General features: G+C 35.4%; 1 protein-coding gene across 3 annotated transcripts in view; it reads left to right on the top strand.

Moving 5' to 3' along the window:
* LOC123528657 (dynein axonemal heavy chain 12-like) overlaps positions 1 to 13,167 on the top strand; it is an 89,078-nt gene that overhangs the window by 22,817 nt on the left and 53,094 nt on the right. For all 3 annotated transcript variants that reach the window (XM_053521946.1, XM_053521947.1, XM_053521945.1), the window contains exons 18-24: positions 733 to 933; positions 1,631 to 1,825; positions 5,687 to 6,091; positions 10,917 to 11,193; positions 11,392 to 11,717; positions 12,108 to 12,200; positions 12,431 to 12,823. In XM_053521946.1, the coding sequence (XP_053377921.1) occupies positions 733 to 933; positions 1,631 to 1,825; positions 5,687 to 6,091; positions 10,917 to 11,193; positions 11,392 to 11,717; positions 12,108 to 12,200; positions 12,431 to 12,823 (1,890 nt within the window). The remainder of the gene's footprint in view (positions 1 to 732; positions 934 to 1,630; positions 1,826 to 5,686; positions 6,092 to 10,916; positions 11,194 to 11,391; positions 11,718 to 12,107; positions 12,201 to 12,430; positions 12,824 to 13,167) is intronic.

The raw sequence follows: 13,167 nt of genomic DNA on the forward strand, positions 1-13,167 counted from the left end.
GGGTCCGGGAACAATTTTTCCATATTAGGTCTGGGAACAGTTTCTCTGTGTTAGGTCTGGGAACAGTTTCTCCATGTTAGGTCCGGAAACAATTTTTCCATATTAGGTCTGGGAACAGTTTCTCTATGTTAGGTCTGGGAACAGTTTCTCCATGTTATGTCTAGGAACAGTTTCTCTATGTTAGGTCTGGGAACACTTTCTCTTTGTTAGGTCAGGGAACAATTTTTCCATATTAGGTCTGGGAACAGTTTCTCTAGGTCTTTCAGTGGTTAGGTCTGGGAACAGTTTCTCTATGTTAGGGCTGGGAACAATTCTTCCATGTTAGGTCTGGGAACACTTTCTCTATGTTAGGTCCGGGAACAATTTTTACATGTTAAGTCTGGGAACAGTTTCTCTATGTTAGGTCTTGGAACAATTTTTCCATGTGTTAGGTCTGGGAACAGTTTCTAGGTCTGGGAACAGTTTCTCCATGTTACCTCTGGGAACAGTTTCTCTGTGTTTTGTCTGGGAACAGTTGCCCTAGGACCCTCTGTGGTTAGCTCTGGGAACAGTTTCTCTGTGTAATGTCTGGGAAGTTCCCCTAGGACCCTCTGCAGTTAGGTCTGGGAACAGTTTCTGCATGTTATGTCTGGGAACAGTTCCTCTAGGTCTCTCTGTGGTTAGGTCTCGAAACAACTTCTATATGTTAGGACTGGGAACAGTTTCTATAAGTGAGGGTGTATAATTTTTCAGGAACACTCGCTAGAGAAGGCGATGGTCAAGATGATGGACGACTGGGATGCAGTAGACTTCAATTTAAGTCAGTATCGTGACACGGGAATCAGTATCTTGTCATCAGTTGATGATATACAGACTCAGCTTGATGACCAGATTGTCAAAACACAGACTATGAGAGGCTCACCTTTCATTAAACCATTTGACAAAGAAATAAGGGTATGGCTTTTCGTTATAACGGATTTGTAGATATGAGCAAAGCAGTATTAGTTTATTAAATATTTATTTATTTTAGCTCATAAGTTTTTTTACCTGCACATGGCAAGAAAAGTATAAATGGTGTCTTACTGTAAATACTCAGTAGCATTTAAACCTGCTACTCACAAGTTGAGCATCTGACACCTTTCATGATATCGGTATTGTCATTAAATGTTTAAAGGTATACCAGAGCCAAATTTCATATTTGAAAATATGAATGATTACAACATATAGTTTATGTAAACATGCAGTTAACCAGTTTATAGGTAGTAACAGTACTATTCGTTAGGTTTAAGATAGTACACACTTATTACATATATAGCTGAAGATAGTATCAATGTGTACCAGGACTAAAAATTGGAAGTTTCTTAAAAATTGACAATTACTGCATAACGTTTTATAATGAATGTAGCTCTACATACATAATTAATTGATATATTTAGTAAAGTTAGATATGTTTGAAGCAGATTTTCTACATCTTAAGTAAATATCTAAAGATAAACATTTAAGTGAATGATGGGCATTAGACGTCTTTAAAAAGAATCTCCGTTAAATTACAGAAAATATCAATTTAGTGTATTACTAAGTTTTTTTTTTTGCTGCTGTAGATACTACACTCATGTATCTTTGAAATTGTCACTGTCTAATTTGTGTTCAGGAGTGGGAAGAGCGCCTGATCCGTATCCAGGACACTATTGATGAGTGGTTGAAGGTTCAAGCCCAGTGGCTGTACCTAGAGCCAATCTTCTCCTCGGAGGACATCATGCAGCAGATGCCAGAGGAGGGACGTCTTTTCCAGATTGTTGACAGAAACTGGAAGGAAATTATGAAGCACACTGTCAAAGATCCAAAGGTATTTTTGTCTTCTTTTGTAGTGGACCCATGATGACAATTGCCATGCAATTACCTATTCTTGTATGCTGTTTTGGCATCCTTAGGCCATAACAGAAAAAAAATAATTTCATAACAATAATGGCAGAAAGCCAAAATCACATGCTGAGAACATGTGACCGAATGGAAAAACCCGATCAACATTACAACTCCATTACCTCAATTCATCTGTTTGATGCTTTAAAGAGTTATTGCCCACAGCTTTCATAGACCTAGTCAGTCTAATAAATGAGAGGTTAAAGTGTTGCTATAAGCTGTCATCAGAGAAGGAGGATTTCAGTTTTGCCGCTTTGAAAATCTGAACGCTTTTTTTAGCTGGACTATTCGAAGAATAGTCTAGCTATTCTACTCACCCTGGCGTTGGCGTCGGCGTCACACCTTGGTTAAGTTTTTGCGTGCAAGTACATACAGCTATCATTTAAAGGCATATAGCTTTGAAACTTATTTATTCTTTTTCTAGGTCAATTACCAACCTCACTGGGTCAAGTTCCATAACTCTAACGTATTTTGAGCAAATTATGCCCCCTTTTGGACTTAGAAAATTCTGGTTAAAGTTTTACATGCAAGTTACTATCTCCAAAACTAATGCAGATATTGAATTGGAATTGAAACTACACATGTGTCTTCGGGGTTATAAAACTAGTTGATAGCACCAAGTCCCATAACTCTGACCTTCATTTTGGCCAAATTATGCCCCCTTTTGTACTTGGAAAATTTTGGTTAAAGTTTTGCGTGCAAGTACATACAGCTATTACTAAAAGGCATATAGATTTGAAACTTATTTTTTCTTTTTCTAGATCAATTACCTACCTCACTGGGTCAAGTCCCATAACTCTGACATGTTATTTGGCCAAATTATGCCCCCTTTTGGACTTAGAAAATTCTGGTTAAAGTTTTGCGTGCAAGTACATACAGCTATTACTAAAAGGCATATAGATTTGAAACTTATTTTTTCTTTTTCTAGATCAATTACCTACCTCACTGGGTCAAGTCCCCATAACTCTGATATGTATTTTGGCCAAATTATGCCCCCTTTTGGACTTAGAAAATTCTGGTTAAAGTTTTGCGTGCAAGTACATACAGTTATTACTAAAAGGCATATTGATTTGAAACTTATTTTTTCTTTTTCTAGATCAATTACCCACCTCACTGGGCCAAGTCCCATAACTCTGACATGTATTTTGAGCAAATTATGCCCCCTTTTGGACTTAGAAAATCCTGGTTAAAGTTTTACATGCAAGTTACTATCTCCAAAACTAATGCAGATATTAAATTGAAACTTCACATGTGCCTCCGGGGTTATAAAACTAGTTGATAGAATCAAGTCCCATAACTCTGACATGTATTTTGTGCAAATTATGCCCCCTTTTGCACTTAGAAAATCCTGGTTAAAGTTTTGCATGCAAGTACATACAGCTATTACCAAAAGGCATATAGCTTTGAAACTTATTTATTCATTTTTAGCTCATCTGATTTTTTGAAAAAAAAATGATGAGTTATTGTCATCACTTGAGCGGTTGTCGGCGTTGGCGTTGCCTGGTTAAGTTTTATGTTTAGGTCAGCTTTTCTCCTAAACTATCAAAGCTATTGCTTTGAAACTTGGAATACTTGTTCACCATCATAAGCTGACCCTGTATAGCAAGAAACATAACTCCATCTTGCTTTTTGCAAGATTTATGGCCCCTTTTGTACTTAGAAAATATCAGATTTCTTGGTTAAGTTTTATGTTTAGGTCAACTTTTCTCCTAAACTATCAAAGCTATTGCTTTGAAACTTGGAATACTTGTTCACCATCATAAGCAGACCCTGTACGTCAAGAATCATAACTCCATCTTGCTTTTTGCAAGATTTATTGCCCCTTTTGGACTTAGAAAATCAGTTTTCTTGGTTAAGTTTTATGTTTAGGTCAGCTTTTATCCTAAACTATCAAAGCTATTGCTTTAAAACTTGCAACACTTGTTCACCATCATAAGTTGACCCTGTATAGCAAGAAACATAACTCCGTCCTGCTTTTTGCAAGATTTATGGCCCCTTTTTGACTTAGAAAATATCAGATTTCTTGGTTAAGTTTTATGTTTAGGTCAACTTTTTCTCTTAAACTATCAAAGCTTTTGCTTTGAAACTTGCAACACTTGTTCACCATCATAAGCTGACCCTGTACAGCAAGCAACATAACTCCATCCTGCTTTTTGCAATAATTATTGCCCCTTTTGGACTTAGAAAATCATTTTCTTGGTTGAGTATTATGTTTAAGTCAACTTTTCTCATAAACTATTAAAGCTATTGCTTTAAAACTTGCAACAGTTTTTCACCATCATAAGTGGACACTGTACATCAAGAAACATAACTCTATCCTGCTTTTTGCAAGAATGATGGCCCTTTTTAGACTTAGAAAACCATGGGTAGGACAATATTTCTATTACACAAAAAAAATCAGATAAGCGTCAGCACCCGCAAGGCGGTGCTCTTGTCTAGGTCAGTTACCAACCTCACTGGGTCAAGTTCCATACCTCTTAACATGTATTTTGAGCAAATTATGCCCCCTTCTGGACTTAGAAAATTCTGGTTAAAGTTTTACATGCAAGTTACTATCTCCAAAACTAATGCAGATATGGAATTGAAACTTAATCTGTTTCTTCGGGGTTATTAAACTAATTGATATTATCAAGTCCAATAACTCTGATATGCATTTTGGTCAAATTATGTCCCGTTTCGAACTTAAAACTCTTTTGATATTTAACATTTTGGGTAATAATTTCCTGCTTCTGTGACAATATTTCGAATAGTCGAGCTTGGCTGTCTTACAGACAGCTCTTGTTTTTTTTTCAGTAATATATGTTTAAGCTTTTTTCTTTGCCTATAACATAGGTCCTGCCAAATGCTGGGGTAATTATTCACACATTTTGTCATTGTAAATATGTGATCATGTACTGTGTCAGATATTGAGAAACTTTGTTAGTATTATGGTAGAAGTATAACTGGTTAGGTTTTCTGACAGACCCAGAAAAATGTGGTATGTTATACCTTTGAAATATGGTCAAGTGTATGTAGATATCCTAGCTTGAAAAAAAATTAGTATTGGCCAGGAGAAAATGCAGCACATAATTACTGACAAACTTCCAAATATAAAAATATACCAATTTCCCAGAAAGGTTGCATTTAAATGCTGTTTTAAGATAATATGTCACAGGATAAATGTTGTAGATATTTGGTCATGTGATCTTAGTATTAATGGTATTGTGTAGATGTATAATAAACATTGTCAATATTTAGGTGGTGATTTTGTTTGTTTCAGCTGTTGTCAGATAGGCACATAGATCAGTATTTTTGCATAAATAAGTACCCAGTCTTTACCTGGCTAAATAATTTAAGGACATAAAATTTAAAAAAAGAAATGGGGAAAAAAGTTCCTGTTAAAGGAAAAATGATCAGTTGGTTGGCTAACTTGATAGAAAGGCTATTTTTCTTTGAAATATTGGCTTAATAATCACCTGCAACCTTGACCTTCAGTAATACACTGAATGTATTATGAAATATTCTAACATGATACACTATCAGTGACGTATTTCGACAGACCAAGAAATACTGCTAGCATATTTTATCTATTGTTTTACATGAAGAACATGTAAGAAGTGAAACAATATATAGACAGAAACATATTTTAATGAATCAAACTCTCTGAAATGGTTAAAGGCTGCATGAAATAATTCACTCATGCTACACCCATGTGATTATTTAATATGCATATAACCTTATTTTGTGTTTAAATTATTTAAAACATGCTTCTGCTATATATGTATTTTTTTTAAATATTGTTACATAGGTGTTGGTGGCTACAAGTATGACTGGACTATTGGAAAAACTCCAGGACAGTAATGGTCTTCTTGACAAAATCAACAAAGGATTGAACGCGTACCTTGAAAAGAAACGTCTCTTCTTCCCGAGATTCTTCTTCCTATCAAACGACGAAATGCTTGAGATCCTGTCCGAGACAAAGGATCCGCTGCGTGTACAACCTCATTTGAAGAAGTGTTTTGAGGGAATTGCGAGACTGGAGTTTGACTCTAAGCTTGATATTCATGCTATGTTTAGTAGTGAGGGGGAAAGAGTTCAGATGGCCAACGTTATATCAACATCGGAGGCTCGTGGAGCTGTAGAAAAATGGCTGCTGCAGGTGCAGGATACCATGTTGATGTCGGTGCGAGATGTGGTCAGGTCTGCACATGAGGTATGTCTGTTTATGTATATTTTTATGAAACTTTAATGAATTAAGTAGATCAGCTGCTGTTTTGATTTCTTTTCAGGTCAGACTGAGAGGCATGTTAAACATTTATAAATTAATCATTTTTAACATAAATTGGGCCAAGCTGTATAAATATTTGCTTGATATGATTGGAAATCATTTTCTGTAACTTTAAATTTTACATCATTTAAAGATGCATGAAAGAAAAATTAAAGTGAAAAAGAATGAAATAATCTTGCAGATTTTCATATTGGTTGTAGCAGATTTATGTGTATGTCATGCGGCATCACAATTTATTCTTTAAAGTATGACAGAAATCTTTAATTTGTTTGACATTTGTACTAAATGAACTAATTTTTTGTTGATGAAAAGAATTATCCCATATATGATGAACATGTAAGAAAAGAAAAGTTTGATTTTCTCCAGTTTACAGTGCATTAAAACACAAATATCCCTGAATATGATTCATTCTGTTGTTATATACATGATTTTGTCATCTTTTCCCAGGGAGACGCCCACATTGCTATAAAAAATACTCCCAGATATGAAATTAACTTGTCAGAATGGAAAAAATGACATTTGAGGTGGCATTGTAACTTAACAGAGTTTAAGAATAAGTGTGTACCGGTAGTAATAGTTATAATGGGTGTCGACCAAAACATTTTCTTCATCATTTTCCTTCACATTTCATTTGTTTTTCCTCTGTTTTCATCCTAGCTCTCATTCATTATATTTCATTTAGTGTTAAGCACACAAGTATTTCCATTATTCAGTTTCATCACATCATTACTTCTGTCTTTAATGATTGAGAAGTCCTAAATTTTTGTGAGGGACTATTTTTTTGTTGTTAGCTCGACTATTCATAGAATAGTAGAGCTATTGGACTCGCCCATGCATCGGCGTCCGCATCAGCGTCTGCGTCCCGATTTGGTTGAGTTTTTGTATGTAAGCTGGTATCTCAGCAACCACTTGTGGGAATGGATTGAAACTTCACACACTTATTCACTGTGATAAACTGACTTACATTGCACAGGTTCCATAACTCTGTTTTGCTTTTTTACAAAATTATGCCCCTTTTTTGACTTAGAAATTTTTGGTTAAGGTTTTGTATGTAAGCTGGTATCTCAGTAACCACTTGTGGGAATGGATTGAAACTTCACACACTGATTTACTGTGATAACCTGACTTACATTGCACAGGTTCTATAACTCTATTTTGCTTTTTTACAAAATTATGCCCCTTTTTTCGACTTAGAATTTTTTGGTTAAGGTTTTGTATGTAAGCTGGTATCTCAGTACTCGCTAATGGGAATGGATTGAAACTTCACACACTTGTTCACTGTCATGATCTGACATGCACAAAGCAGGTCCCATAACTTTATTTTGCTTTTTTACAAAATTATGCCCCTTTTTCAACATAGAAATTTTTGGTTAAGTTTTTGTATGTAAGGTGGTATCTCAGTATCCACTAATGGGAAAGGATTGAAACTTCACACACTAGTTCACTGTCATGATATGACATGCAGTGCAAAGGGTCAATAACTCAACTTTGCATTTTACAAAATTATGCCCCTTTTTCAACTTAGGAGTTTTTGGGTTAAATTCTTATATGTAAGCTGGTATCTCAGTACCCACTAATGGGAATGGATTGAAACTTCATACACTTGTCCACTGTCATGAGCTGATAAGTACTATGCAGGTTCCATAACCCTATTTTAGTTTTTTACTAAATTATGCCCCTTTTTCGACTTTCTTATTCATTCAAGCGACAAGGCTGTTAAATAGTCGAGCGTTGCTGTCCTCCGACAGCTCTTGTTGATTTTATGGTTGTGCCATCCTATTAAATTGCTTTGAACAAATAAATTTCTCCTATATATTGGATATTCAAATTTGAAATTCACGAGTTTGTATCCCCAGAGCTGTTTTGTTGTAGAACCACAAAATTCTATGCCAATGATTTTAGTCTTTACCTTGTTAAATTCAAAAATGGACTGGTCTGTTATTCAGTTTTGGCAGTACTGCTTCTCATTCTCAGTCAAGGGGGTTTCACTGAACATTTTACTGACTGAATAGTGAACAGTGCAAACCGTGATCAACCTGCACGCATCTTGGTCTGCATTGGTAGCAAAGGCAGAATCACTTGCTGCCAGCAGGCTATAGGTTAACTGATCTGGCAGTTTTTGAAGTTCAGTCATACACAATGTTCCATAACATTTTACTCTTCATCATAACCGCCAGTAAGACACCTGACATAGTTTAGCAGTCTAAAAATGATAGCAGTTTTCATAATCTTCCTGATTTATTTGCATGTGTGCATTAATAAATTTGATATGACCTGTCATTGTTCCAAATTTGGTATTTGATGCTTGGTTTATGAAATACAGGTTTAAAAATTATCATTCTAAAAATGTTCTTACCCTAATATTTGAAAGAATTTGACACATTTAAAAGTACCCAAGCACTTATATTGTTTATATTGTGGCACCAAGTTGTTAGTTGGTTTTTAATTCAATTCAAGGTGAAAATTTTATTCTTCTTTGAAGTGTAATAGAAATTATTGTGTTTTGATAAGAATCTACCAATTTCTTAATGTTGTAAGTAGTGAAATAAAATCATGTGACTGATACATTGTTTTGGTACAACACCTGTCTAGACATGGAAAGGGGTAAAATAATCACATTTTAAATATATATATATATATATCAATTCTGTATCTGCATTGATGTATTTGTAATGTTCTTGTATTCATTATGTTTTTAGCTCGACTATTCGAAGAATAGTCTAGCTATTCTACTCACCCTGGCGTCGGCGTCGGCGTCACACATTGGTTAAGTTTTTGCATGCAAGTACATACAGCCATCAATTAAAGGCATATAGCTTTGAAACTTATTTTTTCTTTTTCTAGGTCAATTACCAACCTCTCTGGGTCAAGTCCCATACTCTGACATGTATTTTGAGCAAATTATGCCCCCTTTTGGACTTAGAAAATTTTGGTTAAAGTTTTACATGCAAGTAACTATCTCCAAAACTAATGCAGATATTGATTTGAAACTTCACATGTGTCTTCAGGGTTATAAAACTAGTTGATAGCAGCAAGTCCTGTAACTCTGACTTTCATTTTGGCCAAATTATGCCCCCTTTTGGACTTAGAAAATTCTGGTTAAAGTTTTGCGTGCAAGTACATACAGCTATTTCTAAAAGGCATATAGATTTGAAACATATTTTTTCTTTTTCTACATCAATTACCAACCTCACTGGGTCAAGACCCATAACTGTGACATGTATTTTGAGCAAATTATGCCCCCTTGTAGACTTAGAAAATTTTGGTTAAAGTTTTACATGCAAGTTATTATCTCCAAAACTAATGCAGATATTGATTTGAAACTTCACATGTGTCTTCGGGGTTACAAAACTAGTTGATAGCAGCAAGTCCCATAACTCTGACCTTCATTTTGGTCAAATTATGCCCCCTTTTGGACTTAGTAAATTCTGGTTAAAGTTTTGCGTGCAAGTACATACAGCTATTACCAAAAGGCAGATAGATTTGAAACTTATTTTTTCTTTTTCTACATCAATTACGTACCTCACTGGATCAAGTTCCATAACTCTGGCATGTATTTTGAGCAAATTATGCCCCCTTTTGGACTTTGAACATTCTGGTTAAAGTTTTACATGCGAGTTTCTATCTCCAAAACTAATGCAGATATTGAATTGAAACTTCACATGTGCCTTAGGGGTTATAAAACTAGTTGATAGCAGCTAGTCCCATAACTGATATGCATTTTGGTCATATTATTCCCCCTTTTCAACTTAAAACTCTTTTGATATTTAATCTTTTTAGGTAATATTTTCCAGCCTCTGGGACAATATTTCGAATAGTCCAGCTTGGCTGTCTTATGGACAGCTCTTGTTGTTTCTAGCATTAATTTCTTAGACAACACATTCTTTGCTAAGATAAAAAAAGATTTTTAATGTATGTATGCACATGTATCTATGCATTTGTGTAGTACGAAAAAACAAGATTCATACTTACTTTTAAAATGCATGACTCACTTGAATTTAATTAAGCCACGCAAAATTGTTTACTTCAGTATTATTTGCTATCTGAAGGGAAGATAATTTGAAATGACTCGTTGAGAAAGGTGGTCACTTTGGCTGCTTTAGTATACTGTCATAGTCACATGTAACTGCTGACTGTTGAAGGCTTGAATTTACAGACGTATATTTTGAAAAGTACAAGTATTGTTGTCACCCTTTCATTGGCACTAAGGTTGTGAAAGTTTTGCATGCAGTCTGGTTTAATTATCAGCAACTTCTAAAAGGAATGTTTTCAAACTGTGCACAAGTCTGTTGTATTTTGCCCTTTTTTATACTCTGAAACTTTTCAAAAAGCATTTGCATGTAAGCTAGTATCTCTGCAAGCGTTGAAGGATGTGACAATGTTTTCAAAAAGCCAAATGCACTGTTACTAGACAGCTCTTGTTCTTTAATTTCTAAATGGATAGTAACATTGCACTGTTACATTGTATGTCTTGATGAATGACATTTTTTACAAATGAATGTCTATCTTTGTTACCATAATGTTAGAGTTTTTAGAGTGTTATAGATTTTCATTTAATACAGAAATTGCTTCACATTTATTTATATGTAGATTTAGTGGTAAAAAAGATGTTATTACTGTGAAATTATGATTAAATTAGTTAGAAATGCATGTTTTTAATATCAGCTTACTTCTTGTAAAATTTGTCTAAGCTGTGCTAAGTTGAAATGACTGTGTAAAGATACTTCATCGCATTATTTTGATTTTGTAGGCATATGCTATCGAGCCAAGAACAAACTGGGTAATAGACTGGCCTGGGCAGGTTGTGCTGTGTGCTTCACAGGCATACTGGACACGTGAAGTGCATGAAGCTATACGTGCTGCACCAACAGGTCTGAAGGAATATTGGGACAAACTGCAGAAACAACTGGGAGATATCGTAGAACTTGTACGTGGCAAGCTAACTAAACAGGCTCGTACCACCCTCGGTGCCCTTGTTGTAATTGATGTGCATGCCAGAGATGCTGTACTGGAGTTGGCAGAAAAAGGTTAGTACTAGATTTTGGACAGCTGATCTGAAAAAAATCAGCAAACAGTTTTAAAGATACTTATTCTTTAAACAAAGATTTTGGCTGTAAATTTGTGCAGACACAGTTGCAGGGGGGCCTTCTTTAACATTCTATAGTGTAAATGATGATATTTTTTGTTGAGAAGAAAGAAAAGTAAAGTTTATTATCTGATTACAGGAGTTGCAAGTGAGAATGATTTCAACTGGTTGGCTCATCTACGTTATTACTGGGAGGAGGATAACATGATTGTGAGAATCACTAACGCAACAGTGAAATACTCGTACGAGTACCTCGGTAACACAACACGTCTTGTGATCACACCACTTACAGACAGATGTTATCGTACTCTGGTGGGCGCCTTCCACTTGAACTTGAATGGTGCCCCTGAAGGTCCAGCTGGTACCGGTAAAACAGAGACTGTGAAGGATTTAGCCAAGGCTTTAGCAGTACAGTGTGTCGTGTTTAACTGCTCCGACGGACTCGACTATATCGCTATGGGAAAGGTAATTGCATTTAGAATGTTTGTTAACCTTTATAATGCTGGACACAATTGAGTCTGCCTTTGCAACCAGTGTAAATCATAATCAGACTGCACAGATGCACTGTTCGCCATTCAGTCAGTACCTTTTTGTAAGCACCCCTTTTAACACTTAATAGTACATGTACTGTCCAAATTGAATGATGGACAAGTTCATTATAGAAATTTAGCAGGGTAAGAGTCACTCCTCATGCAACACCATTTTTTCTGCTCTAGTATATTTGAATGCTTGTAAGAAATATTATTAAGCAGACTGAAATCAACTTAGTAAGGATTTATAAAAAATTCATGTCGGTATAAGTCAGTTTGCCTTTGTCTCGATATAAGTTGATAGTTTTGAAATGTTATGTTTCAGTTTTTCAAAGGGCTTGCATCGGCTGGTGCATGGGCTTGTTTTGACGAGTTCAACAGAATTGACCTTGAAGTGTTGTCTGTCATTGCTCAACAGGTAGTTTTATACTTATCTTTTGAGCAAAAGGACTGCAGTCCTTGGTAAACAGCATGTCAGAAAATTTTATTTTCCTTTAAAATCCAAGTTTAAAAAAAATGCCACATATTTATCAATTTTATTGTTATTGATAACAAAACTTATGTAAAAGTTGTACGTATCGGTTTTTATATTTATGATCACAAGAATGGTATATTGCAACTGATAAGTTATGTTGATGTTCTTTTCAGATTTTGTGTATCATTAGAGCAGTTCAGGCAAAATTGGACGTATTTGTATTTGAGGGCACAGAATTGGCTTTAAATCCACAGTGTTATGTGAATATTACAATGAACCCAGGTTATGCTGGACGTTCGGAACTTCCAGACAATCTCAAAGTATTGTTTAGAACTGTAGCTATGATGGTACCGGACTATGCTATGATTGCTGAGATCTCTCTGTACTCGTTCGGATTCCTGGAAGCAAAGGCATTGTCAGTGAAAATTGTCACTGTATACAGATTGTGCTCGGAACAGTTGTCCTCGCAGTTCCATTATGATTACGGTATGAGAGCTGTAAAAGCCGTGTTGTCAGCAGCGGGTAATCTCAAACTGAAGTATCCTGATGAAGAAGAAAATATCCTCGTAAGCAAATTATATCATTGCTAATTCTAGTTTATAATAGTAATAATGTGAAAATGTGAAATCTCTTTGTGTAGCCAGGGATGCAGGGTTTCTTGAAAGTTATGTTTTTCTGGTTATACTTTCTTTTGGGATGTTGCCCACTAGCCAGTTGGGTAAAATAGAGCTTTGACCGGCATTTAGTATAAACATCTAACATTGAAATGGTCTTGTGACATATCTTGATTCTACAGTAATTAAAGAACAGGGATTGAATAAAATTTGTAGGGACCTCTTTGGCCGAGTGGTTGATGTCACTGACTTGCCTCTCACAGCAGTGGGCTAAGGAAAGATCAGTTCTACTGTGC

The sequence above is a fragment of the Mercenaria mercenaria genome, chromosome 13 (assembly GCF_021730395.1).
Source record: "Mercenaria mercenaria strain notata chromosome 13, MADL_Memer_1, whole genome shotgun sequence".
In the NCBI taxonomy this organism is placed as follows: Eukaryota; Metazoa; Mollusca; class Bivalvia; order Venerida; family Veneridae; genus Mercenaria; species Mercenaria mercenaria.